This window comes from Mirounga angustirostris, unplaced genomic scaffold (genome assembly GCF_029215605.1).
Source record: "Mirounga angustirostris isolate CCGP_5_RB_7025 unplaced genomic scaffold, mMirAng1.0.hap1 SCAF_9, whole genome shotgun sequence".
In the NCBI taxonomy this organism is placed as follows: domain Eukaryota; kingdom Metazoa; phylum Chordata; class Mammalia; order Carnivora; family Phocidae; genus Mirounga; species Mirounga angustirostris.
Window position 1 is genome coordinate 36,924,781 of NW_026991717.1, and position 26,616 is coordinate 36,951,396.

Below are 26,616 nucleotides of genomic sequence, written 5' to 3' on the forward strand. Positions count from 1 at the left end.
TCCCCAGTCAAGGAGGCCCCTCCTCAAAGCTGTGCTGCTGGGGTGAAATGCGTCCCTGGGCAGGAGAAGTACCCTGTTTTGAAGCTGTTCCTTTGTGTGCTTTAAAACAGGTAGCCCCAAGATGAGAGAAACAAATGAGCATCAGCTCAATGCAAGGCATGACGCTAGATGCTAGGAGTATGCGTTAAATGACTGTCACACAACTGTATTTCTTAGTGTTTATTTCAGTTCTTTTCACATATCTATAAGGTCAGAAAGTGGATATATACATACAAAATTCAAAACAACTTCCTAAAATGGCTTTAGTATTAGCCAGTTATTGACATCCTTATTTTGAAAGTTTGAATTGTCAAATGTGTCTAAAGTGCATTCTCGCAAGCTAATCTATAGCAGCATTTGTTCTGTTTATAAAACCTTAAGTATCCAGACAAGAGCAGGAAACGTCACAAAAAAAAGTGTGATCTACATATATTTTTCCTTAATCACCCAGGACAAAACACTTGTGTGAATTAGTTATTAAGTATATAAGAAATATACAAAACAATAGCATTATTAAAAAGTTCATATGGCAAGGCATGGAATATAAAAAGTGTGCTGAATCCTAGATATCTTTGGAACCATAGGGGGATCTCTGATCTGCACCAGTGTATGATGTATCTGAGGTCTGTGATAGTCAACAAAGCTGCGAGATGACTCAGAAGACTCCTGGCACGGCTTTGGAGAAATCACCAACACAAATGAGATTGTCAGGTCATGGTTTCTTGCGCCTAAAACGTGAAAACCAGCATTTAGTATTGACTGTTGCAATCAGTGACACATTCATAGCAATTGGATCTCCTAGGAAAGGCTTTACAAGAACTCAGGTTTTACTGTGAGAAAGTTCAAATCCTGAGAAAGCAAGTAACAGTTATAAAATATATGTACCCAGTATTAAATTTAAAAAGCAGGATTCCTGCCTTCATCCTCTTGCAGTGATTTTCCAACTTGCCTAAGGAATACATGTGTTAAAAATGGACACAAAGATTTGTATAGGTAAACATTTGAAAGGGGGTTTTACTAATATGGAAAATGAATAGACCAGACTCTTGGGTATGTGCTTTAATAGAAGGAAAAGTGTGATTCCTTCCCCTACCATAAATTCCACACTCCGTTTTATTTTAGTGAACACTTCACACTATAACGAGACCAAGAGGCAAGTTCGGAAAGAATGAAGAACCGGAAGAGCTGTCATCCCTGACTAAAGCCTCCAGCCTCCCTCCTTACAGATGATCTCAGTCCAGCCTCTGAGAGCTTTATGAGCGCTAACAGAGTATCAATGAGCATGAGCAATCTTCCGTCACCTCCTGTTAATGCTCTTACCACGCGTTCTGAGGTTCTCAGCCCTGCTGTTGAAGTCTGCTAGAGGACCCAGATAGTCCAAGGGGTAAACAGAAACCACATATGTCCTCTTAGAAGTGGATAGTAGGGAGAAGCGGTGATAGTGGAAATACTGGAGGAGGGAGAACACACACAGAAAGGCCCAATTAGTCAGGACTCACTTGGGTTGTGCATGATGCTGATATCCAGGTCCCAGCTGAGATCCTGCTCTCATCTCCACAGCCACAGAACACTAATAGGAACATTACAGAAGAGGAAAAGATCAGCTACTCTCTCTAGAGTCTATAAACACAGTTCTGCTCAGACGGGCTCAGCCCCGGTGGAATCCCACATTGCTTTCTAGTGCAGCAGAGACACCTACGTTAAAATACCAGATCCGTGCAGTTTATTTGACAGAGGCCCCAAAGCTGGTGAGATGGAAGGGTCTCTAGAGATCATGCAGGTAATTTTCTTGAGAAGGTTAGTGACCAGGGCCAGAGCTTGGCCTCCTAACACCATCTGCCCTTCCCATGCTCTTTCTAGAGGAGCCTCTCATCAGGAGTAACAGTGAGTAACAGTTCCACAGGGCACTGTGCTTCTGTGAAGATTCATTCCCACCAATTTGATGTGAACTGTTGTTATTCTACAGGCATGCTCTCTGACTCGATCCTCGGGCCCTGTCCCTCTACACTGAAAACAGGAACCTTGAGCCAGAGAGCTCCAGTAGGAGCAGACTAAACAAACAGGAGGACCTTGGCAGGTTCGCGGGGAACCATGCCTACAGGCCCCACTGGCAATGTCAGATCGGACCTCAGCTGCTTCAGAGAGCAGGAGAAGCTGGAGCCGGGGGCTTAAAATAGGTTGCCCCTAACTTTCATGAAGCAGACAAATATTTAACTTTTACCCCTACCCTTGTTTCTACATCAGTCCATTCCGACTCTGTACCATCTGGTGGGGCAGGTGCTGCTGTGGAAGATCTTCGTTTTCGACTGTGGAAAAACAGGAAAAATACTAGACATGGGATATCACTACACTCTTTCAGATAATTAATGCTACATCTTATAGGATATTGTGTTCTGCAAGAATAAGCAGCTAAGAAAGCTATAGCCCTCTGAAGAGATACATCTGATGATCACTCACCCAGTTGGTGATTCTTGTTTTAAAGTCTCAATATCCGTAAACTGAACAGACTGTCCACCACCTCTTGTTTTATAAACATCACCCTGAAGCCGAGAGAAAAGGTCAGCATTATACTTTGATATACCTGAATGATAAACATGTATTTCAAACTGAACTTAAGATTCTCCATGAAACAGTAAATAAAGTCCTAGTCACAAAAACCAGATGGTGCTGCAGACTGTGCTATTAAAATACTTGAGAAATTATCTCTCACTAAACAAAAGAAGTCCGATGCAATATAATCAGTAACATTCTTAAATTGCAAAAAATATTCCTTTTTGTTCAGTCTATAATTTAAAAATACCAAGGGTCAAGAAATCTACCAGAAATTTCTAAATGTTCTAAGGCATTATACTGTCCTCTGGGTACCACCTCCCTCATATTACAGTCATATTTATAACTCTGGTTATAATTAAGAACCATCCTCTAAATTAAATTTTCTCCAGTTGGCTTTTACGTCCCCAATTATTCATTGACTCTCTGATCAAAGGATAATTTTTCTACAGGCGAGGGAAGGGAAAGGGCTCTGGGTAGCTCAGTAATAAGAAATGTTGATAGGTCACATTTTAACGTGGGCTTTTTATCTGGAACTGACAAATGGTAGGAGTTCTTTGTTTGGGTTTACTTTTAAAGTAGTGGTTAAAACTAACTCTACAAGTACATAATAGATCTGGAGTTCCTCTAACAGAATCCTGAGGATCTGAAACTGTTCACTAGAGAGCAGCTGATTTAGTCCTAGTTTAGCAGATTTAGAGCCTGAGCAGTTCCTTTAGTTTTCTAAGACACAAACAAAAAGGTTGTATCAACACCCATTTATCTTCGTTGACACTGCCTGTGTGTCATCAAAGGAACAGAAGAGTAAGTGGTTTTTTGCGAAGTTGACTTTCTGTGTTTTTCGTCCTGTGTCAATTTGTTTTTACCTTGATTAGTTTAGTTTCAATCTCCCCATCGGAGGCTAGTTCCTGGTGGGTCAGCATGTACTTCTCACACTTAGCTAGTGCCTTTTCATTTGCAACAGATACTGTGATGGCATGAGGGACATGTGGCTGCATGACTGTCTCAGTTTGCACGTTAGAGGCAGGCTTATGATCTACCCATCTGTCTCCTGCAGAGCGAGATCGTCTGTGGCGGAGACGAACTGGTGGTGCGTTCTGATCAGGTTGAAAGAGGAATCAAGAAACAAGCATAACCCAGAATTAATTTAAGGGCGTTATTAGAAGTGCAGCAGGTTTGGCTACGGTAGTTGATGACACAGTATCAAAACAAATGCACAAGCCTTTTCAAAAGCTAAATGTTACTCAGATAAGTTAAATGTCGTCTTTGTATTTAAGCACAAGACCAACAAACATCTTTTAATACCGCTCGTCTATTACACATTCTACACCAGGGAGCTTCCCTTTCAGCAAAAACAATGGAAGGAAAACTTCTGGTTATGCTGCTAGGCTTTCCTGCATAGGTGGTATTCAAGAGAATTCATTTTATATTCCCTATCAAAACCATAATGGTTTTATTTGTGCCTGCCATTGTAAGGGAATCTGTTAGGTCCACAACTATGTTAAAGACTTCAAATGAGGTCAGTAAAAGCCCTAAACATGCCACGGGCCTCTAAACAAGGAGGAAAACACTCCATATACAAAGACAGACAATAAGTAAGTAAAAACTAATGGACTGTATGGGCCAAAATGCTAAAGAACATAAGGTATAATAAGAAACCTATGTATAAAATGATTAAGAGAATAGAAATGGGGCGCCTGGGTGGCTCAGTTGGTTAAGCGACTGCCTTCGGCTCAGGTCATGATCCTGGATTCTCGGGATCGAGTCCCGCATCAGGCTCCCTGCTCAGCAGAGAGGTCTGCTTCTCCCTCTGACCCTCCCCCCTCTCATGTGCTCTCTCTCAAATAAATAAATAAAATCTTTAAAAAAAAAAAAAAAAGAATAGAAATGAAGTACTTCTGACTGCTTTGAGATCTTAAAATCTCAAATAGAACTTCATGACAAGTTCAAATACAATAATGGCTAAAACATACCAACTATTTTTTTTCTCAAACATTTCATAAAGATTCCAAGAACCAAACTAAAAATGTAGTATCAAATCAGTCTCCGTCATTTCATACAATAAAATACTAGTTGCTTCCAGTTGACTATCATGTAAATCTGGGAAAGTTAAATTTAGCACATTCAGTCCAAGAAAAAGTATTTCACATACAGAACATAGTTCCAAAGACAACTCATTGCTTCATACATCTCCTGTTTGTATAACTGACAGCAAATAAAACAGTCTGTCACAGGCCAAATCCTTCCAAGCTGGTCACATACGAAGATCCCAACTTTAAGATGCCTGTCTGGAGAACTGAAGCGTTTCCCCTATGTAATCACAATCAGCAGCTGAAGTGCTAGTGACAAGTCATTGCTACTACAGAACCTGGGCCATAGAGTTGGCCACGGAAGGTGCCCACGCCTCCAGCAACCCAGGAAACTTTCCACTCTTAAAGTGGCCTGATGTTGAACAAGAAAGTCAGGCTCTCGTGAGCATTTAGCAAAGGTGATAGTTTTCCTGAACACATTTAGCAATAAATGCATTATGAAACTAGCTTTAGAAAGATAATTGTTACAGTCTACTATCATTTATGGAATCAAAGATATTTACAACTTCTTCCTCACTGAAGTATAAACTCAGCCCACCTGACATAATTTTTGGCCAAAACAAACCTAGATATGTTGTTGATTCTAGCCTAAACTTTGCTGCACTTCTAAAAAGATCTGATTTCAAGTGAGAAGTTAAAGGATCTCTAGTAAATCCTCTTAAATACCTGAGAGCCGAATTAGATACCACATTAATGTTGACCAGGCTTAAGCAGGCCTTGAACAGTGTTCACTCTGTAAACTTTCATGAAAAATAAAGGGGATTTATTAGAGTTGATCAGAAAGACCAGTCACCATAATTTGCTCCCTAAAAAGTTTTCAAGCAAAATTTGCAAAGTAAAGAACTTAGGCTTTAGAATCATCTGTTGTCTTGGTAAATACCTTGCAATTCATTACTATCCCTTAATAAGCAGGAGTGCAGGCCATCTAAATGAAGCTTATCTGTACCCTAAATTATAGGAAATCTAAAGTAAAATACTATTAGATTAATTTGTTAAAAGACAAATTCTAAAAGAACTATAGTAAGATTTTACTAAATATAAATCCACAATATTAACTTGGTCCATTTATTCAGAGTCAAAGGAAAAACTTTAATCCTTAAGAAGAGAATTTAAGCGTGAATTTCTTTAAACACCCTTAACTGAGGCCGAGCCCTTATAGGTTGAGATAAAGGTCTTGAGATTAAAAACAATTTACTGGACATGCAAACCTTCAGTAGTTACAAAACAACAGGCCTGGACTATTCAAAAACAGTCAAGGTCATGAAAATCAAAAAAAGTGTGTGGCCGGGAGACTATTTTATATTAAAAGAGATTGAAGATTGGGACGCCTGGGTGGCTCAGTCGGTTAAGCGTCTGCCTTCGGCTCAGGTCATGATCCCAGGGTCCTGGGATCGAGTCCCGCATCGGGCTCCCTGCTCTGCGGGGAGCCTGCTTCTCCCTCTGCCTCTGTCTCTCTCTCTCTCTGTCTCTCATGAATAAATAAATAAAATCTTAAAAAAAAAAAAAAGATTGAAGATACATAATAACCACATGCAGGGCATTGACTTTGTTAGGACCATAGATTAAAAATAGAGGATATTTATTCAATTAATGTTAACTTTCTTAGATTTGATAAAGACTGTTTATACAGGACAATGTCCTTAGTAGGGATGAAGTGTCACAGAGGGTAGGGACTTCCTTTCAGAAGTTCAAGGAAAAAATGATTACATATCTATATAAATGACAATTGGTAAATCTAGGTAAGAGGTAAGGTAACTCAACTTTTGAGTTTGAAACTTTTCAAAAGAAGTTTGAGAAAATAACTTTAAAAATAAAAGTTCAAAAGCAGCAAAAAATCTGAGGAAGGAAAACAAGGAAAAAAGGGAAAATGTGCTCTGAGACCCTCGTGCGCTGATTTTGTGGCTGCTCATTAGCTTATGCAAACGAAAAGCCCAGATTACTCTGGGATGCGCCCCACTGACCCGTGTTCGCTGGCGGCCTCGCGGTGGCCAGATGTGTGACAGCTATTTCAGATGAAGAGCTAGGCCTCAAGTTCAGGGTGATTTTCCAAAGTAACTAACAGAAAGATTAGACCTTGTTTATATTTCGAGTTCGCCCCTCTTTCCATTGAACCTTCTGAATGAATCAAGTCACAGAAGCCCCCACCAAGCCCCGAGCTTCGACGCTCCGGCTGCGATGCTTTCGGAGAACACCAGCACTGACCCTGCAGCAGTGGTCCTCTTCTAGCTCTACCTCATTTCTCAGTGTGGGAACCACCTCCCTGCCTTCCGTCCAGTACATGCCTCGCCTTCTGTCTGACACGACACAAGTTTTACTTTGTCCTGGCTCCTGCTGCCTACGCCTTGCAATAGAGGTGACACGGACAGGTGTGCTGTACGGAGGCATTTTCTGCTCCCATTCCGAAATACAGGAAGCTACAGAAATGCTGCTGCAAGAGTTAGAGCGCCTGCGTAGCTGCGGCTGGCCCAGGAGCTGCTGGCCGGTGGGAATCTGAGCAATATAGTTACCAGAAAGCTAAAAAAATGGAAGAGAAATTAATGAGCAAGACTGAAACACCGAGAGAAACAAGTCACGGCTATTCTGTCATTTTAGCACATGCTAGAATTATTTTTACTGAGTTACTCAATGTTTTCTTCTGAATTTGCACTAGATTTGTGTTTAGGCTAAACTGAGAAATATTTACATAGCGAAGGTGGAGAAATACAGTAAGTAATCTAAAACAACAAAGGGAGCGTCCTAGAAAGTTACCTAACCTGAACGGATTTTCTCTAGTGCACGTGACTCCCCAGCCACGAAGAACTTACAGGTACTGGTGACGGGGAGACAGCTCTTTGAGTGCCTTTTTCCCGGTCCCGCTCCCGAGAGGGTCTCTCTGGCTTTTCGGCTTTGGGTTCCGTAACAATAGCCTTCAGTTGTTTCAGTTTCTCATCTTTGACCCAGAGTTTATTTTGCATCTCCAGCTGCTTGGCTGCCACCCGGCGCTCCTAGGTTAGCGACAGGGACACATCTCTAATTCAGTCACACCAAACGCACGCACCCAACCACCAAGCCACCCCGTGTCCTAAGAATGACCGGCCTCCCGGAGTCCAGCACGCCTCGTCGTGCATTTTAAGGGCAGAGAAAGGAAACGGGATGGACTGAACAGAGGCTCCTGCTGCCGCCGCCACCAAAACCCTAGGCCTGGGAACACGATTCAGAACACGGCGGGTGGAAATCAGCCCTCGTCCCAGAGGTAAGCACCGCGGGGGCGACACTCACGCATTCTTTCTCCCACTTCATGGTCGTTTCCGTCACCATGCCTTGCAGCCTGGCTTCCAGTCTGCGTTTGTCAGAAAATTGCCGCTGGAGTTTCTGGTTCTGAGTCTCGAGTTCCTGTTGCAGAGTGCGCTTATCTTCTTCATAGATCGTAGTTGTCTTCTCTAAAATCTCAATCTGGGAAGGCAGACCGTTCTGTTCAGGATCTGGCTCATAAACACTGCATGTAGCTGTGAACTAACCGCTTTCGTGATTTGCTCATGCGGGCATAGTTGCGGAAAGAAAAATCATGGAGAAAACAGTTCCCTCTACAATTTCATCTGAATTCCCACCTCCATTCCTAGAAGTTAGAACTTCTAAACAAGGTCCTCACAGAAAAGACGAAGCTTTAATTGACTTCATGTGAAAATGATTTTCCCCTAAAATTAGACCTGAATTTTGTTTTTAAGGCTGTTTTCAGAAGAGAGAACACTACTGGTTGAGATGAGCTTCTGTCTAGAATGAGTAAATGATACTCAGTAAATAAAAGAACAAACCTATCATCCTAAGTCAAAAAGCAAGCCATAACCAGAGCTAAATTCATGAAAGCCCTCTAAAAACTCACTTGTTTGGTCCAAAAACATTCTCTCCAGTTGGTAAAGTCTAACTCAGAAAATTAAAGAGTATATTACCCCTCTGAAGCTCTTCACTCACATTTCTTCTTCTGTAGGCAGCCGGGTGCTGCCTCTCCCTCAGTCAGCAGTGGTGAAAGGCCGGGAGGGCGAACACTAGGTCACACAAAGCAGTGCTAACCTGCCAGCACGCACATCCACTCAGTCATGCCAAAACAAACCTTATACTCTAAAGTTTTGTTTTTCTTCTCCAGTCGTTCTATTTCCAATTTCTGTCCTGAGATCACCTTTTCTTTTTCATTTAGTTTTCCTTGAATGTAGTTTTCTTTATTTAAAACAGCACTGTCGAACTCTTGCAACAACGCTTTAAACGTAATAGCTGAAACAAAAGCATGGAGGCCGTTTACTCCCAATTCCAAAATAACCAGTGAAATCAACTTTTCCTAACCGGTATGTAGCTATTCAGCAAATCATGAGGGTCAGTCTGTAGCAGAAAACACGTTGAGAAGGAAATCAAGAGTTTGGTTCCCAAATCTACATGAGAGATATTCCTAGAGGCTGGTTTTTACTGAAAAACACGGAGTCTTTCATTTTGCACTCTGGCATTCCTTGTCAGCCCTTACAGGTAAGTAATTTGCTTCAAAACAAATGCAAAAACAGAAATAACAGATTCAGGATTGTTCGGACTTGAAATCCCTGGTACACCAATTACTAGTTATGTGACTTGGGCAAGTTACTTAATTTTTCTGAGCACATGTCCTCCTTTCAAAACGGGGCTATAGATACCACTTACCTCACACCTTTCCTCTGAAGATGCAAATGAATTGATGATGATAAAAATCGTAGACCTGCTCACTGAGCACTTGTATGTACCAGGCTGTTTGTTCACTGTTCTACATGATTCTCACATATTACCTCATTCCCACAACACCCTCTGAAGTAAGAACAGTTAAAATCCTCATTTTGCAGATAGGGAGACCAAGAAATGGAAGACGAAGTCATTTGCCCAAAGACAGTCTTTAATATGTAATATTTATGAAGTGCCTTGCCAAAGTAAGTAACCAGTAGGAACCGAAAGCAAAGTAGCTATTACTCCTTTGTGTCCATCACTGTAGATTTTAAAAAGGGAGAGAATACACACCCACCGGTTTCTTCTGTTTTATGACCTGTGGGAAAGTTCCTTGTCAGTCTAATTGAACAATGCCTTGAACACTACAAAGTGCAGAAACAACCCTTCCTTAAAGATCTCAGATTCGTTAAAATTTCTGGAGCTGAAATGATCGCAGACCGCTTTTGGCCCTTACATTGTTTGTGAAACTCATCGATCATCATCTGCCGTAGGTGATGTCGTTTCTCTAATGCCTCGATCAGCCTGGGAAGAGTCTGCTCGTCGTTGATATCCAGAAGTTCACAGGATGGCAGAGGTGGAAAACTCTGTAAAACCACTTCTGTAACCAATGGTTCTGCGTTGAATTATAAAAAATTACAAGTTACACAGGAGAGAAAGCTTATTTAAATATCTTAAATCCTTGTGATTAGAATAACCCCCAGTTCAATGAGCCATGTACTTTCTTGAGTTGTCACAATCATACTTCCTTAAAAATGAGGTATAAAAAAGGAAAAGTGGGGAAAAAAAAGGTTACAGTATGTAACAAAAGAAAACTCATTTATCTCATTTATACTTTGGTTCTTTTTTTTTTGCACTTGGTTCTTGAGAGGGAGGGAAGTAAGTAGTAGTTCTCTAATGTGAAATCGATCTTAAGGAAGGAGAGACTGACAGATGTGAGTGTGCACGTGATGTGACACCAAATCATACCATCTCCAACTGGACCTCCCCGAGCCTGGTTTCTGTATCTCCTTCCAGGCGTCAAACCACATATTGCCTTGTCCACTGGTCTTGCCACTTCAACTTCTTGGGTCACTTCTGCAAATCTCATGACTTGCTAAGATACAAAACACATCAGAGGGGGGTTTTTTGTTTTTGTTTTTCTAAATCAGCATATTCAAGTCCTTCAGAAAATACTTAATGAGATAATAAATTGGTCATTAGTTCATTTCTGTAACTAATGGTTCTGTATCAGTTTTAAAAATATTTAAAATGTCATTCTTCACATCCAAATAGTTGTTTTCTCCATAGAAACTCTGAGACTTTATAAGATAAATATATCAAAATTACCAAGCTCTCTTCATAGTCTTCAGCCTTTGGATTCACACACACGATCATGCGTACTTTACCTTCCCCATCGAAGTAGTTCTTGAACAGATGGGTTAACTTTGAATCTCGGTATGGAACCATCTGTAAATACATTCAAACCCAAATATATAAGGCACAAGAATGCACACAAACAGAGCTCTACAAATGATGGTTGACAGGCTGTTGCTTACTTTGTTAGTTCCGTACATTTGGTTCTCTCTCAGGACTTCCATACACGTTCTTAGCGTCATTAATGACTGATTAATGTTACCTGACAGGAAAATATAAACAGGAGACATTTGAAAACAATAGAGTAGCTACAGTGTGGTCTGTCTGCCTATAAAATCCCCACTTCATAGAAATACTATATGGAAATTACAACTAACAGGTTTTAGTGGCTCAGTCTAAGGAGCTGTCCTCACATGGCCTGGCAGTATTTCAGGAGTATTTTAATAGCAGTGTTTCAAGAGGGGGTTGAACACCATCCTTCAAGGATTCTATCAAAACGACTGTCCATGGAATGCAACATTATATACTTCATGGCCCATAAAGTTTCTTCCAAATCTTAAATTCTATGAAAGTATATTAGATGCAGATGTTTAATATCCTCATATTAAAATATTATCTCAAAAGCATGACAATTTCAGGCTTCATCAGCACTGAAGTCCCCCCAGCACCCAGAGGGTCTCCTGTTTCCAACAGTCATGTGTGTTAGGATCCAGCTAACTCTGTCCCCTCCACATCCAAACAAGGATTTTTTTTTTTTTTTTTAAGATTTTATTATTTCTAAGTAATCTCTATACCCAATGTGGGGCTCGAACTCACAACCCTGAGGTCAAGAGTCACATGCTGTACTTGAGCCAGCCAGTCGCCCCCAAACAAGATTACTAAGGCAACATAGCTGTTACTTCTGACCACTCCTGTTTGGACTTCTGAGCCAAGGCAAGCGTGACTTCATCAAGCCTCCAGTAATGCAGGAGATCTCACTTGCAGAGACCCCCAAATACATCAGCTAACCCCCACCATGCTCTCATCCTTGGTCACCTCTCAAAACACAGAGCTCATCTGTGCCTCCATATTGTCCCATGATTCATGATTCCTCTTCCTTGACCCCAACTCCCGGTGTCCTTCCTGCTTCCACTGTGCTCTCTGGAACCCAAATTCCTGTTAACAGACTTCACTACATCCTCACACCTTTCACAGAGAGCTCTACCCATCTCTCACTAATTGCCAGGGTTTCTTAACATGGGGCCCATGTTGTCCATGGATATGTTTCAGGAAGTCTGCATACTTGGATGAGAAATAAATTATACCTTTATTTTTTCCTGACTTCTGAAATTTAGCAGTTCCTTTCAATTATGAATGTAGGCCAAAAATATTAGTGGTGCCTGTGATTTTTGTCAGTACAAATCATAGGTAATTTTACAGCATATTACAGTTTATTGCTGATCAAGATATTTATATTCATTACTACTTTGAAATTATGTAGTTATAAGACCTACTGGTTCATCTTTAATTAAGGCATTAATAAAGAAGCATGTAAATTATTGTAGTGACAAATGCCTTAAGAATACTTTTGGGGGGGCACCTGGGTGGCTCAGTCAGCCATCAGACTCTTTTTTATTAAGATTGATTTATTTATTTCAGAGAGAGTACCAGCAGGGTAAGGGGTAGAGGGAGAGGGAGAGGATCTCAAGCCCAGACTCCCTGCTAAGCATGGAACCTGATGTGGGGCTCGATCTCATGACCAGGAGATCGTGACCTGAGCTGAACCAAGAGTCAGACACCCAACCAACTGAGCAACCCAAGCACCCCAGGCATTCACCTCTTGATAGCAGCTCAGTTCTTGATCTCAGGGTCGTGAGTTCAAGCCCTGCCTTGAGCTCCACGCTGGGCATGGAGCTTACTTTAAAAGGGGGAGGGTGGGTTGCACCTGGGTGGCTCAATCAGTTAAGTGTCTGACTTCAGCTCAGGTCATGATCTCAAGGTCCTGGGATCGAGCCCCACATTATGCTCCCTGTTCAGCAGGGAGTCTGCTTCTCCCTCTCCCTCTGCCCCGCCCCCTGCTCGTGCGCTCTTTCTCCCTCTTTTAAAACACATTTCCATCTAATCAGTTTCCTCTGTAATCCTGTGTATTTTATGTTATTCACTCAGGATTATTCTGTGAAGTGTCCATGCAGTCATGGTGCAAAGCCCTGCAGGCTTACCCTCCAACTGTCAGAAGGACAGTGCTCCCTGCTGCAGCCCAAGTGAAAATTGCTTGTTTTCTGAAGCCTGACATTTTATAAGGATGGTGAGCAGAGGAGGCCAGCAACATTCTCCTAGTCCCTAACTGCTGCCCTTCCATGTTCCCCCACACGCCTGCTCCTAGGTCATTCTGGTGTCGGTGAGGACTACTCTAACATGCTGCCAGAGGACCCCCACTCCCTCAACTCCAGTCAGTCTCTCTCTTCACCATGGGAGCCGCACAGCTATGCCCACACCCCACATCTTTATCACTCAGAACCGCACCACCTCTAGAAACCTGTGCCCCAACCACAATCTCCTCTTCTTCCCATGCTCACGCCCTCGTTTTTGTCCCACCTGTGACCTGTTCCCCATCCATATCAACACTGCTAGTCCTTTCTGGTTTTTTCCCAAAGCATCAAAACCCTCAAGCTTCTACTTTCTTCCACTGAGATAAACCTCTGCCCATCAAGGTGAATCCTTCCTCTCATGACCTGGTTTCCAGATTCTCTGTCTTATATACACATATATAATGTGGAGCTTTTTTTGTCATCTCACTTAGCTATCACCTTCTTTCTCCTTCCCAGGCTCTTCAAATCAATCACCTCAAGCATCTGTTCCTCAAGGCTTTGCCCTCAGCCTGTTCCCATGTGTCCTCCATGAATAATCTCATCTCCTCTGTTGCTTCCATCATATTGGCAAAACCTAAACCTATACACCTCAAGTCAAATCTCTCTCCTTGCAAATGCGTGTACATCCAGTGACTAGGCACTTGAACTGGAATAAGCTGAACACTCCAGCACAAACGCTGTAATGGCCCACACCGGCACCTCAAACTGCTCTCTCAGCCAAGATCTTGGATCTGCCCTCCCCTCCTGCTTCCTGTCCACATGCAGTTCGACTTCCTAACTAGCTCTCACTTTTCTCGCACCCTTGCCTCCAGGGTACAAGATTGCTCCTCTGAATTACTGCAAAAGGCTCCCAACTGCTCTTCCTATCTCTAGACCTGCCTCGGTACATTAATTCTCTATATGGGAAAACAATCTTTCTAAAAGACTAATTCTTTGTTGACTTTAAGGGGAGGCTGTATAACCATAGGAAGACACAGTGTTGAGAATCCAGCCAACCTCGGTTTAAACTCAGGCTCCAGTCTTAGGAAAATTACATAACTTCTCCCAACCCATTTCCTCATCTGAAAAATGGGTATGACACAATCCTGAAAGGTCAGAATCAAGAAATGGAGCCCAGGCATTGTTAATACTGAGATACACACTAGTCCTTTAATAATTGGCAACCACCATTATTCCTTCAGGACAAAATTCAGACTTTTTAATATGACAGACAAGAGTCCTCTTGGCCTTGCCTTGCTCTGCCGCCTCAGTTGTCATGGGTCACCAACCCACACCCTTCCACTTCAGGGACCTTGACCCTGCCATATTCTCAGTTTACAAGTGGCTGCCTCCTCTGTCAAGGATGACTTTAACCCTATCTTCCATATAGCTCGCTCAATTGAAGTGTCAACTTCATGAGTTTCCCCCCTAAACTTCCCCTTACACACCCCCCCAGACTGGATGAGTGTTCAAATACTAGTGCACAGTACACACTCCATAAATGCTATTATGTAAAACATAACATGAATGGCTACACTAATGAAAGATTAAAAAAAAACAAACACAAAAAAACACAGATTTCCTTCCAATCCGCTTTGTGTTCAAAGATTTTTCCCACCTCTAAAAGCTAATTTTCACCAGTATGAATGTTGGAATCACTGTTAAATCACTTAATTTTAAGGATCTAGTAGTTTACTGACAATAGATACAATATGAATATAACTTGCTTTATATTTATTTTAATCACTTACCCTTATTCTTCAAGAAGTCAGTGTATTGTAACATACTGATACCAAACCAGCATTACTAAAGAAACAGCAATGACCACTAAGCCTCTAAATTACCAAAATTGAAGGCAATTATGCTTAAACCACCTATCAATAAGCAGATGACAGCCTGGCATTGCAAGTTTCTGAAAGTTGTAGCAATCAATCAGTACTATGCTGTGCTCACCAGCTTCACGTAATCTGTTCCCTTCTGCTTTTGTCCGGTTCGTTCTTTCACTTCCAGCAAGATCTACCAGGGACAACTGGCTTATAGTGATTTGTTCCTTTTCCTGAAGGGAAGATCGTAATGCCAATAACATAAGGTATAACTGGTTTACAATGTTCTTTAAATATATTCCAGTCAACAAATCATTAAGTCTTATGAATATCACGTTTGCACAAATCAAAACAGTAGGGCCAAACGATAAGGTTTTGGGGGAAGAGTCTGCTAAGAGCATGTGCTCAATATACTCATGGTAGTGATGATGACTTGCCCATTGTCTGGTCTTCCACATTATACTCTAAGCTCCATGAAAGCAGGGACTGCCTGTCAACCAATGTTCTCATCTCTAGCACCCTGCACAGCACCTCATGCGCAAGATCTCAATCCATGTCTGCTAAGTAGTGAGTCTAGAACAGGCCTATCCTAAATTTTTCTATAACTAGATACTTAACAATTTTATAATCGAAAAATTTCATAATACTCTAATTGTATAAGAAATGAAAAGTAAGAGGTACATAACTGATCTGTAATATTAGAGGTGTTCAAAGGACAGCAAGTGTATATGGAGGCTTGACTTACAAGCATTTTCTAGCTAATATTTATAAATGCTGACTCTGTTAAGTCAGGCACTGGCCTAAGAACTCTAGATACATTGCCTCCTTTAATCCTCACAACATTATAAAGAGTTTATAATAGGTCAGACAGCTGGCAAATTAATAGGACTCAGAATTCAAATCCTGGTGGTCTTCAGTACGCTGCCGTACCATCTTCTCATGACATGCGGAAACCTTCATGATAATGTTCACATGGAATTACACTTTAATAGCTTAAAGTTATTAAATGATTCCTATTCAGCTCAAATGCTTTTACTAATTGATGTAAGCCTTGTAGTGTGACAGGCCCAGCAGTAAAGGATGTTCGGCAAATGGGAGCCCTACTGGCCTATCAGCCAAGAGAAGAATAATTTAGAATTGTCATCTCCTAAACCATACCTACCCTGGAAAGTTAACCGCTGACATTTTAAAACCATTAACTGAATTCCCACATACAAAATGAGTCTTCAGAGATAAAATAATGACTCATACATACTCATTTTACCTCCTCTATTAAAGAGATTTATAAAAGATTTATAAACCTTTTTCACAGCAAAATTCCAGGTTCTCAGATTCAATAGCCAGCTTCCCAAAACTACACTCTCTAATGGAACAATTTTTAAATGTCATCACCCACATTTAATAATTCTAGAATAGTCTTCATTGCAGTCAAACTTCCCTGATTTAACTCTAGTTCCAAAAACTCAGGGTTCAGTTAAAACAAGAAGAACTCCACACACTACAAATTTACCTGTAAGACATTGTCTCCATCCGCATCCAAGGGAGCCTGAACTAATTTAATGTTGAACACGCTATGGGAACGGCTGGACTCACGATTCAAATGTGTGTTAGCAATACGTCTCTTTTTCTGGCCTGTGATAAGAGACATCATTGATCAAACCTGAACTCAGTCATTACAGTATACATGCTTTCTACGACAAAGTACTGCCATCAAATTATAGTAGCAACTCTCAGGATTATATTTATTGTTTCAGATTTTCCTAATTTTAGCTCCATTTCTGACCTCTCCAGAAAACTTCAAAAGCCTCCTCAGTAGATTTCACTTCTACTTCTGTACATCCTGCAACATACATGTTATGGTTCTTATCTTCACGAAGCAATTTAGATTGTGGCGGTCTGTGAGAAAGAAAAAGACATCAGTCTCCTAAATGATGAGATCCTAATATCTCAGCTTAAGACTAGAACTAAAATGCCAGGCCACATGACATCGATTCTTACCATAGGAATAGGCCTAGGCAAGAGCTCCAAAAAAATAGGAAATTTGGGTAAGTATAAGGGTATATAGTCAGGATTAGTTACATAACGGGGTCACAGGAATCTATGTTCTAGAAGCTTTGCTCTAATTTGTTCTAATAAAGCACACAAAACACTAAACAAGTAGAGAACAAAACAGTATTATAGCAACATCACATGCACAGGTTAAGCATCAAAATCTAGCCTTTCCCTAATTTTAAAGATCAACAGAGAGCTGGTTCTCACATCAGAATCAGCAAAAGACAAATTCAGAAAGAGTTTGGTATATACTAGGAGTGGCAATCTTTTCAAAGTGGCTGGTCAGGTTTTGATCTGCACAGTAGGATAAAGATAGAAAGCCTGCTGGGTCTCAGTCTCGTGAGCGGTGGGGGTAGAAATGTGTGCCAGCCACCATCACTCAGTACAGGGCAGATTCCCCAGGCAGCAGGGAGGGGCTTAGAGGTAGCAGCCAGCCCGCGAAAAACCACCTACATGCAAACATGCCACAGACGCCAGCCACTAGTATAACTGCACCCTTTCTCCTTAAGGAAAGAGTCAATGTCATCACATACACAAACTCTGTGTTCCTCATGGGCGTGCTGCAACTGTTCCACCTACCAAAGGAATAAGGTGTAAGTTACTGTTTCTACAGCAGCCAGGCTCAGTCCACAGTAGTGACGGTCACGATGAGTCAGCTCTTAAAAACCCTCTACTTATAATATTTATCATATTTTCAAGTTAACCAGCTCAAAAAAGCAGAATAAACACCACCTTAACCAATTAAATCTGAATTCAGTGCCAAATATGCACCCAGTGAGTTCATTCAAGGAGTTACCAGAAAGGTTACAAGGCATGCAAGGCACATTTGTCAGTCTTCCTTTTGTAAGACTAAAACCAAGATAGGCTTCTTTGAAAATAATCTCATTTAAAACAAACCAAACAGAAACTTGGCACATGCGCAAAAAAGTGAAATGGATTGGTATAGCAACGAATGACATCACAAAAGTTGAGGAAAGTGAGTACACACAACTGATACTCTGAAACAAATGGGAAAGGAAGTAATCCATAAATTGCTTAATGTAATTTATTAAACCCGTTCTCAGTCTCATGGTTTTCTAAATAACCAGCTGTTTCTCCAATAATGTTCAGTTAGTCTTCATATTATTTATGTTCTGAGAGGCCCTAACAAAGACAGCACTGAAGATAAACATTTAGCTTAAGAACAAAACCATCAACTCAAGAACAAGCTACTAATATGAAATGAGCCTCCAGAGTCCGCTCTGGCACAAACACAGACGGTGATGCCAGGCTGTAACTGCTCTTCAGTCTGAGCCAGCCAAGACCCAAGGAAATCTAAGGAGTTGTCTTTTAACTCTGGTGGAATGATGATACAAATGTAACTTCACATTAATCAGGGATGAAAGATCTGTATTAGTTGTATGGACAACAGCTTTGGTCTCTGCTCTGTAGATTACCAACCACAGATGGTTAACGTGGCTATGAACTCCCAACACTAAGTGTTAGGTTCTTGAAAGGTAATCCCACAAGGACACTTCCTTACACAATTACAGTCCTTCTCAAAATACAGCCCCAAGGCCAAGAGTTCTCAAAAGTAATGTCTAAGATGAGTATTCAGGTCTCTCTTCTCCTTAGATGGCTTAACCCACTGGTTCCCTAATATAGCTGCATGTCTGGTGAAGAATAAAACTATGCACTGAACACCAACTGCATGATATACAAGTTTCATTTCATTGTGAAAACAAAAGCATTATCACCATTTATCACTGAGAAAACTAAGGCTCACTGAGGTAAAGTGGCTTCCCCAAGGTTAAGCAGCTAACATGGGACTCTCTTCACTACTTACTTAGGCTTTATGGGATCAAACGGCACCTCTTCCAATAGATCATATATGTAATTATTATATATTTCAATATAAGAGACAAATACACCATAGACGCTGTCTTCATCAACCTCTTCTGCTTTGCAGAATTCTTGTACATTTATCATATCTGCAAACTCTGGGTCTACTTGTCGTCTGAAAAAAGAAAAAAGCCAAAAAGTCTGTTCTTTCCCACTGAGTCAGTATCAAAAGTAAATGATCTCAAGGAGAAACTAAAAGACGTAAGTTAAAAGACCTGTCACTGCAAGCAGAAATGCACAAAGCCATCCATTGATACTCATGGTCGGCCAACAGTACCACGCCCCACCCCCCACCCATGTCCTTATAGATACACAACACCAGCTTTTCTACCCTCTCCCACCCAGAGTGGCACTTTCTCTAAATAGAAATTCAAGGACCATGTGCTCAAAACCAAAGAGAACATCTGAGCAAATAAACTTAATGAAGAACATTCCTCAACTCTGATCTCACTACAGTCAACTGTCAGACCAACTCCCCTTCATGTTCATCATTCCCTATGCCTGAGAAAGCCACCAGACAGGGTTCCCCTTAGGCTAGTGTCACATTGAATGTAATTACTTACTTGCTAGAGGGAGTCTTTGGATTGGGCATGGCTTCTCTTTTCTGCCGTTCTAACAAGGCGTCAACTTCACACTGTATATCCATGCTATTCCTGTCATTAGATTTAAAAACCTGAAGTGGGGGTAAAAATCGGACCATGATTTTTTAAGAATTTGACTTAAGTAGCAAGAAACATATTTGAGAAATAAGAAACATTTACTACTTAAGGTTTCAAAATGTATCCAGTGAATTATTTTTCCTTTAACACTACTGTATCCACAGGTCTCTTGGTCCCTATGCCCTCAAGTGAAATTACACTTACGTATCGTTTAGCTTGAAATGACCCTATACTGTTAAAGATCATGTCCAAACAACGAGGAAGCAGACCTCCTTCTCCTGGAGAACCAGTCATCGTGTGAGTTTTTCCACTTCCTGTCACACCATATGTGAAAAGGAGACCTACAATGTAGCAAGTTACATGGAGTTATATTTTGAAAGTCACACTGGGTTATATCTTAAAAGTCCTCCACTTTTAATATTTCTTCATTGTATTAAGAAACACTTAAAATTAACCAGCTCAAAAAAGCAGGATTTAGGGGCGCCTGGGTGGCTCAGTCGGTAAAGCATCCGACTCTTAATCTCAGCTTAGATCTTGATCTCAGGTTGGTGAGTTCAAGCCCTTCATTAGGCTCCACGCCCAGGGTGGAGCCTACTTAAATAAAAATTAGAAATTTTAAAAAGCAGGTTTTATACCACCCTAACAAAGCAAATCTGAATTCAAGGCCAAACAAAACCAAATATGTAAGTATCAAAAAAGTTTTTTCAGAGGGGGACAAAAAAGAAAATGTAACAAAAACTCCAATAATCATACCATTTTTGCCATGAATGAGGTCATCTACCAAGGGATTAGCCACAACATCAAAGAGTTCCTTCTGGGTGGTATGAATGCCAAATACTTGTTTAAATGAATACTGAGTCTGTGAAGAAGAAGAAAAAAATAAAAAGCATATGAATGGAATTTCACTCTATCTAAGCTAGAAATACACCCGTTTAAATGTGTTCAGTTGGGGGCGCCTGGGTGGCTCAGTCGTTAAGCATCTGCCTTCGGCTCAGGTCACGATCCCAGGGTCCTGGGATCGAGCCCCGCTTTGGGCTCCCTGTTCCGTGGGAAGCCTGCTTCTTCCTCTCCCACTCCCCCTGCTTGTGTTCCCTCTCTCGCTGTGTCTGTCAAATAAATAAAATCTTTAAAAAAAAAAAAAGTCAATACTTCAATTATCAAATCTCTATCAAAATATGATTATTATAACGCTATAACCATATTACCAAAAATATTACCAAACTCCTATTTGGAAAATTTGATTGGGGATTGAGGTATATATAAATATATTTTCATGTAAACTAAATTGTCCTAATTGTCCAGAGCCTGAAGTTCTATTATTTCTGGTTTTGTTATTTTTTAGTTTTTTTTGTATTGTAGACATTAGAGTTGTTTCTGTGACCTTCCTGAATTTCGCAATTTTTACTTCACGAAGGTCAGTGCTTGCTGAGCTATTTGTTACATGAGCATTCACTAGAATTTATCACGGATTATAGCCTTTGTCAAGAGCACCCCCTTTCCTGTTTTACACCCTTGTCCTTAAATTCAACCCGTACAGATATCACTATCATGACACTTACGTTTTTAAAATGAGCAGTTCTGTCCCCCCAAAAGGAGACGTGTCTAGAATAGTACTCAAATGTACACTAATACAACACGTACCAAGCACTGCCTTAGCCTGGCCGTGAATCATTTCACTCTTACCTTCGATTACATACTATTATTATGCTCATCTGATAACTTGTTAAAGATCACACACCTGCTTCAGCTAGGCTAACTCTCACTTCGTGAAGGTTTTATTCCAATCCTGCAAAACAGCTGTAGAGTTCACAAGAAGAACAAAGAATCTTAGAACGGAAAGGATACACATAAAATAGTGCTGACAGATCAGTCAGATGACCTCCAAGTTCTTGTGAACAAACCCCTCCTTACCAGTAAAGAAAACCAAGGCCCAGAGGAGGAACTTGCCCAATCCTATGGTGCTGACTGCTATCCCAGCCATTTCCAGGCCAGCGCTGCCTTCTGTGACAAGGCAGTGAGGACTGCTAATCCTCACCAAGCTTTCTGTCTACTTATACATACAAAATTAATCTAATAGAGAAGTGAAGTTCTTCACAGTAAGGCAGTTCTCAATTATTTGACTTCTTTGGAGGCCCACTCCTCCATGAAGCCTTCCCAGACTATTCATTCATGCTTCATCCATATTCACTGAATGGGGAACAGGACAGATAAGGTACATATCCCCACCCAAGCTTACATTATAGCAGGGGAAAGAGACAATAAACATACCTCTTGATGTGCTAAGTGCTTTCAAGGAAGCACATAAAGGGCAGACCAGGACAGAAGCAGGGAAGACTGCCACTTCTGATAAGGTAGTCTGGACACTCTCTCTCAGGAGGTGATGTTTATGCTGAAATCCACAGATGAGGAGCCATCCATGATAAGAGCCAAGAGAAAGAAAAGTCCACACCAAGAGAACCGCCCTGAAGCAGGATCCGGGCTTAACCAAGGAACTCAAAGGACTGGATGACTAGCAAGAGATGACCGTGGAGAAATAGATAGGAAACAAATTAAGCAGGATTTTGCCCATTTAAAGACTTTATGCCTTGAAAGATTTTAAACAGGGAAAGGGTCAGATCAGATTTACACTTTAAAAGATCTCTCTGGCGGCTCTGTGGAAAATGGACTGGAGAGTAAGATTCAGAGAAGAAGCAAGCAGTCCAGTTAGATTTCAAAGTATGGCCAGCAAGCCAGTGCCCCTCTGGAAACTGTTTCGTTTCCCTAGAAGGAGAGAATTAGAGAAATCTGGAGTAAGTTTAGAAACTTCTGTAGCCATTTGACATGGCTGCCACATCCCAGCATGTCATCACTAGGCTCATCTCATTGAACAGATTATCAAATCACTTCTCTATGGACTAACTCAGATGGCAAAGCTACATGAAAGTATCAGTCACGATAAACTGAAAATCTTAAAAAGCTGTTCCTTCACCACAGATCATTTGAGAAGCACTAGTCTTGGTAATTATAATAGCAAGGCCAAGACAGGCGGTGGCAGTGGAGATAGAAACAAAAGGACAGTTTCACACTGGAGCAGAACTGATAGAATGGGATACAAGCGGGGACACATGGTGCTACCATTGATTGAGAGAAGACAAGGGAGGAAATGATTCAAAGGGGGAAAAAAATCAAGAGTTCTTTTGGACACGTAGAATTTGAGATGCCTATATGACATACAGACAGTGGATGTTCAAGTTTAGAGGTGAGAAAAGGTCTAGGCTGAAGATAAAACTCCAGAATTATTATCGTATAACCAACATTTAAAGGTGTGGGAAAGTGTAGAGAAGAGAGCCCTGGGTATAGTCCACCCCACTACTGAGAGGTTGGAAAAGGAAGAGGAGCCTGCAAAGGGTGGACGGTGAGAGCCGAGAACATGAAGACCTGGACAGGAGACAGGAGAGGGCTTCGGGAAGGATGGTCCTGCTGAGAAACAGATTATGAGGACAAGAGGTGTCCATCCAATATGAGCAGTCCAGAGGCCACTGGTAGGCTTCTGACAAGCTCACAAGAGCAGGGTGCACGAGAGTGAAAGGCTGCTAGAAAGTAGAGACAACAGTCTGAATCAATGCTTCCTCTTGCATTCCCATAGTCCATCTCTTTCAGCACACCGGTCTGTCTTCTATCTGTGCCTCCAACTCAGCTGTAAGCCCCGTAAAGGGAAGGATTGTGCCTTACTCATTTTTGAAAATCTCTTTCTGCCCTGCAGCTTTAGTGTAATGTTTGTTGAACTGAACTAAACTCACTTTGCTCAAGATTTTACTAAAAAATAACACTTCATGAAAATACACAATGCCTATTGCTATTTTAATATGCACATGAAATTGTATGTATGTGTGTCTGTGTGTATAGCCACCCAGCACAATCATTCATTAAATGATCCCTAACCTATGCTCTTAAATAATCCAGTACAAGAAATTAACTTGTAAAAGCAATCCTCTAAACTCAAATATACCAAACGTATGCCTATCCACACTTTATATATGGTGGTTATAGGGAAGTAAACAAGTTTTTCAAAAAAGTGGAAACATGAATTGTGTTAAATGTAAAAAATGGTAAAGCCCTTCAGGAGAGAACATCTCAAGTAAAAACAGCTTGGTTCCAATGGGAATTACCTCCTTGTAGTCTCCATTTCGATTGAGTCTGTAACCCTCAGGAGTATGAAGCTGAACGGTTGTATTATTGATCACTTCTATGCAGCACTCTTGATCAGGAAGGCTCAGTGGGCGCACCCTACAGTACACCTGAAATTACAGGAAGGTGCTTCCAGAGCGAAAGTTGACTACTTTTCATTTAAGCTTCCCATTCATTCATCCAACACTTGGTTTCTCAACATAAGAGATTTATATAAACTTAGAGCTATGAAAACCAAAACTTGCTACCAGAAATTGTCAGATGTAAACAGGTATATCAGATACAAGGGATTTTGAATACACATAGAATTAAAACAAATTCGGATAACAAAAGCATCAAATCACACAGCTTCTCTACACTATTATTATACTGGCACAAATTGAATAAAGCTATATACTACCGTTAATACAAAAATTTCTAAAATTAATAACATCATACAAGGAGAATTATTTGAAAAGCTGTTAGAATTCTTTGAAATTGGATGTCAAATAAAACTTGGCAGCTTAACATTTAATATACAAGTAAATATATACAAATAAGTATAATAATATACATATATACAAATAACCGCAACATCTAAAACACGACTTCTCAATCAGTGATAGGGTTAAGGAAAAACTGTTCAGCTGTATGTGCAAATTATCTGGTTCCCTCAACTTAAAACAAGAGACACATTCCAGTGCCAGTGAAGGAGAGAGAGAAAAATATCCCAGAGCAAACCAACCTTCTTTTATTTGCCATTTGCCTTTAAAAGCAAGTCCCAAGCCTGAAACTCATGAAATACATGCAATTATGATTAGTTACTGGACTGAATCAAACTGTTCTACACCAGAGTCTTTATGAAGCGTGCAATCAGTTACTATTTAACAGCTCTGAAGATGGGAGAGGACACTCATCCAAGCAGAAATTTCCCTGCCTTCCGAGAAAGCAGGAAGAAATCTCCAGGACAGTTGAAGAATATTTTTCATTATCTAACTTTTCAAATTATAATTAGTTATAGGAGTTATGCAGTTGACAACCAAAGACTTCATTTTACTGGACTATGAATCCCCCATAGAAACAAAATTTTAAAGCTGGAACCAGCCTTACCTATTTCACTAAATGTTTTCAGACTCTGCTTCCACATCTCCAACCTTTCCAAGTATATATAGAAGACAGAAAAGGCCTGAAGAAACACACACACACATATTTATAAGGAGACCTTACCCCAACTGGGTCTTTAAGACTCGTTTGGGATCCTTTCTTCACTAGAAGTTTCCTGGGCGTCTTAGTCCTCCTGGTCATAGGTTAAAAAAATTCAGTTCAAAATAACATACAAAAACCTCACCTGTAATTCATACAGAGACAACCTTCCTAGGGTTTATAAAGTTCTCCCTTAGCAGTTCCAAAACATTACACCCCAACATAAGAATAAGCTGCATTGGAAGAAAGTTTGTGGCACACAATGCAAAAGTAAGGATAACTGGGTTCAGGAGACGGTTTCAGTACTAGATAATAGTTCTATATTTAAAAGAGCTTGCATTTTTTCTTGAAGGACAATTTTACAAAAGCACTGCAAATTTGAAAAATCTACAGATAATTGACCACGCTTATCTTGAAGGCATTTATCTATGCACACAAGCACACACACTGCTCCAACAGCCATTGCCAAGGCAGACTGACAAGGATTAACTTCACCAAATGATAAAAAAGTAGATGGGGAAATCCATTCTTTCATCAACATCTGTCTATACTTTTAAGAAACAATTGTTTATTGAGTTCTCCAAGCTATCATCTTGTCCCCAGACAAAATTTAAGTCTCCGACCTGCAATTTCTTGATCTCTTAGAATCCAAAGAAAAAGATATTTGACTTCACCAATTTCTCTAGCATGCGGCTTTCCTCCAAGGCAACCCCCACATTTATCTATAGTGCAGATGAACATTTAACCCGAAAATTAAGTGTAATTATTGGCATGGACTACAGATCATTAAAATATTTTCTCAACACATTCCGAGATGAAACAAGCAAATTAGTGTTTTCAGTACAAAGTATTGTGGTTTTGCTTAAACTCGATTTTTTTTAAGATAAAAGATTTTGACTTCGGCCCCTTAAGAAAACCAGCTGCGTTTGGCAAAGTGTTGCTTTTACCCAGGAGCGTCCGGACGCGGGGCAGCGCGGGCGCCGGGTCTGGGGCAGGAATGCGGGCTTGGGCGCTCGGGGGCGGAGCGGGACTGTCAGCCGGCCCAGACTCCCGCCACAGCACCTGGTCTCGGCCTCCAGGCCACCGGCTGGGCTCGGAAGAGCACGCCGCGCTCGCGGGGGGCCAGGGCCCTCCAGGGACGGAGGCCGCCCGGCGCCCCCACTACCAGGGCACGGCCCGCGGGGCGACCCCCGCCCGCAGCACCCGCCGCCGAGTGCAACCTGGGCGCGCCGGCGGCCGGGCGGGAAAGGGGCACTTCCTTAAGGGCTGGCGGCGGCGGTCCCGGAGCCAGGCGGGTGGCACCCCGGCTGACGGGAGCCCACCCGGCCCGGGGCTCCCCGTTCCCCTCCTCCCCCGACGTGGGCCGGCCTCTCCTGCCCTCGGGAGGCGCGGGGCGGGACGCCGGACTCCGGCGTGAGGGGGAGTCGCGGAGGGCGCGCCGCGGACCGGTCCCCGCCACCCGGGCTGCCCCCTCAGCGGCCCACGCGGGGGCTCCCACTTTGGGGGCCGCGGCCCGGACAGCACGGGGCTCGGTGCAGACCGAGGAGACGCCAGCCCCAGCCCCGCGGCCCGGTACTCACGCTGGCTTCATGGCAGCGGGCTCCGTGCTGCCCGGACGCGCGCGCGGGGCGCCGGGCTCGATCGGGCGGGCTGGCGAGGGCGGCGGGCCACAGGGACGGACCGCGGGAAGCGGGACGCGGCGGCTGAGGCGCGGCGCTCCGGGAAGCCGGCAAACGCCGCCGCGAGCCCAGGTGAGCTCGCGCCCGGCGCATTTCAA

At 41.9% G+C, this 26,616-nt stretch overlaps 1 protein-coding gene and 2 long non-coding RNA genes across 6 annotated transcripts in view; 2 read left to right on the forward strand and 1 right to left on the reverse strand.

Annotated features, from left to right (window-relative positions):
- The window catches only part of LOC135361552 (uncharacterized), a 19,889-nt gene extending 17,615 nt beyond the window's left edge, over positions 1-2,274 (forward strand). Inside the window, exons 3-4 of one of the 2 annotated variants that reach the window (XR_010404969.1) lie at positions 1,162-1,423; positions 2,006-2,274. This is a non-coding gene — a long non-coding RNA (uncharacterized LOC135361552). Of the gene's footprint in view, positions 1-1,161 lie in introns of both variants that reach the window. The other variant, XR_010404968.1, reaches the window with a different exon arrangement.
- Positions 205-26,604, reverse strand: KIF23 (kinesin family member 23). 3 transcript variants are annotated; one of them, XM_045899784.3, is made up of 24 exons: positions 26,420-26,604; positions 24,864-24,933; positions 23,639-23,767; positions 20,244-20,349; positions 19,695-19,831; positions 19,395-19,504; positions 18,776-18,946; positions 17,484-17,525; positions 16,682-16,794; positions 16,409-16,530; positions 15,029-15,131; positions 10,931-11,010; positions 10,722-10,841; positions 10,362-10,488; positions 9,850-10,008; positions 8,767-8,924; positions 7,938-8,111; positions 7,484-7,663; positions 6,882-7,193; positions 3,456-3,686; positions 2,497-2,579; positions 2,267-2,345; positions 1,539-1,609; positions 205-767 (listed from the first exon to the last, which is right to left on the reverse strand). In XM_045899784.3, the coding sequence occupies exons 1-24, from the start codon at positions 26,428-26,430 to the stop codon at positions 752-754; spliced, it is 2,904 nt and encodes a 967-aa protein (XP_045755740.1). In that variant the 5' UTR covers positions 26,431-26,604; the 3' UTR covers positions 205-751. The 3 variants fall into 3 exon arrangements, with proteins under 3 accessions (XP_045755740.1, XP_045755741.1, XP_064426304.1); XM_045899785.3 differs by lacking the exon at positions 17,484-17,525; XM_064570234.1 differs by lacking the exons at positions 3,456-3,686; positions 6,882-7,193 and having other exon boundaries at positions 26,420-26,603.
- The window catches only part of LOC135361553 (uncharacterized), a 32,066-nt gene continuing 13,106 nt past the window's right edge, over positions 7,657-26,616 (forward strand). The window contains exon 1 of the long non-coding RNA XR_010404970.1: positions 7,657-7,911. This is a non-coding gene — a long non-coding RNA (uncharacterized LOC135361553). The remainder of the gene's footprint in view (positions 7,912-26,616) is intronic.

What these genes read in the sequence shown, in the direction of transcription:
- KIF23 (XM_045899784.3), bottom strand. An exon ending in ATGGAGACAATGTCTTACAG is followed by an intron (nt 15,132 to 16,408) that starts GTAAATTTGTAG and finishes TCTTCCCTTCAG; the next exon opens with GAAAAGGAACAAATCACTAT. An exon ending in TCTCCCCGTCACCAGTACCT is followed by an intron (nt 7,194 to 7,483) that starts GTAAGTTCTTCG and finishes CCATTTTTTTAG; the next exon opens with CTTTCTGGTAACTATATTGC.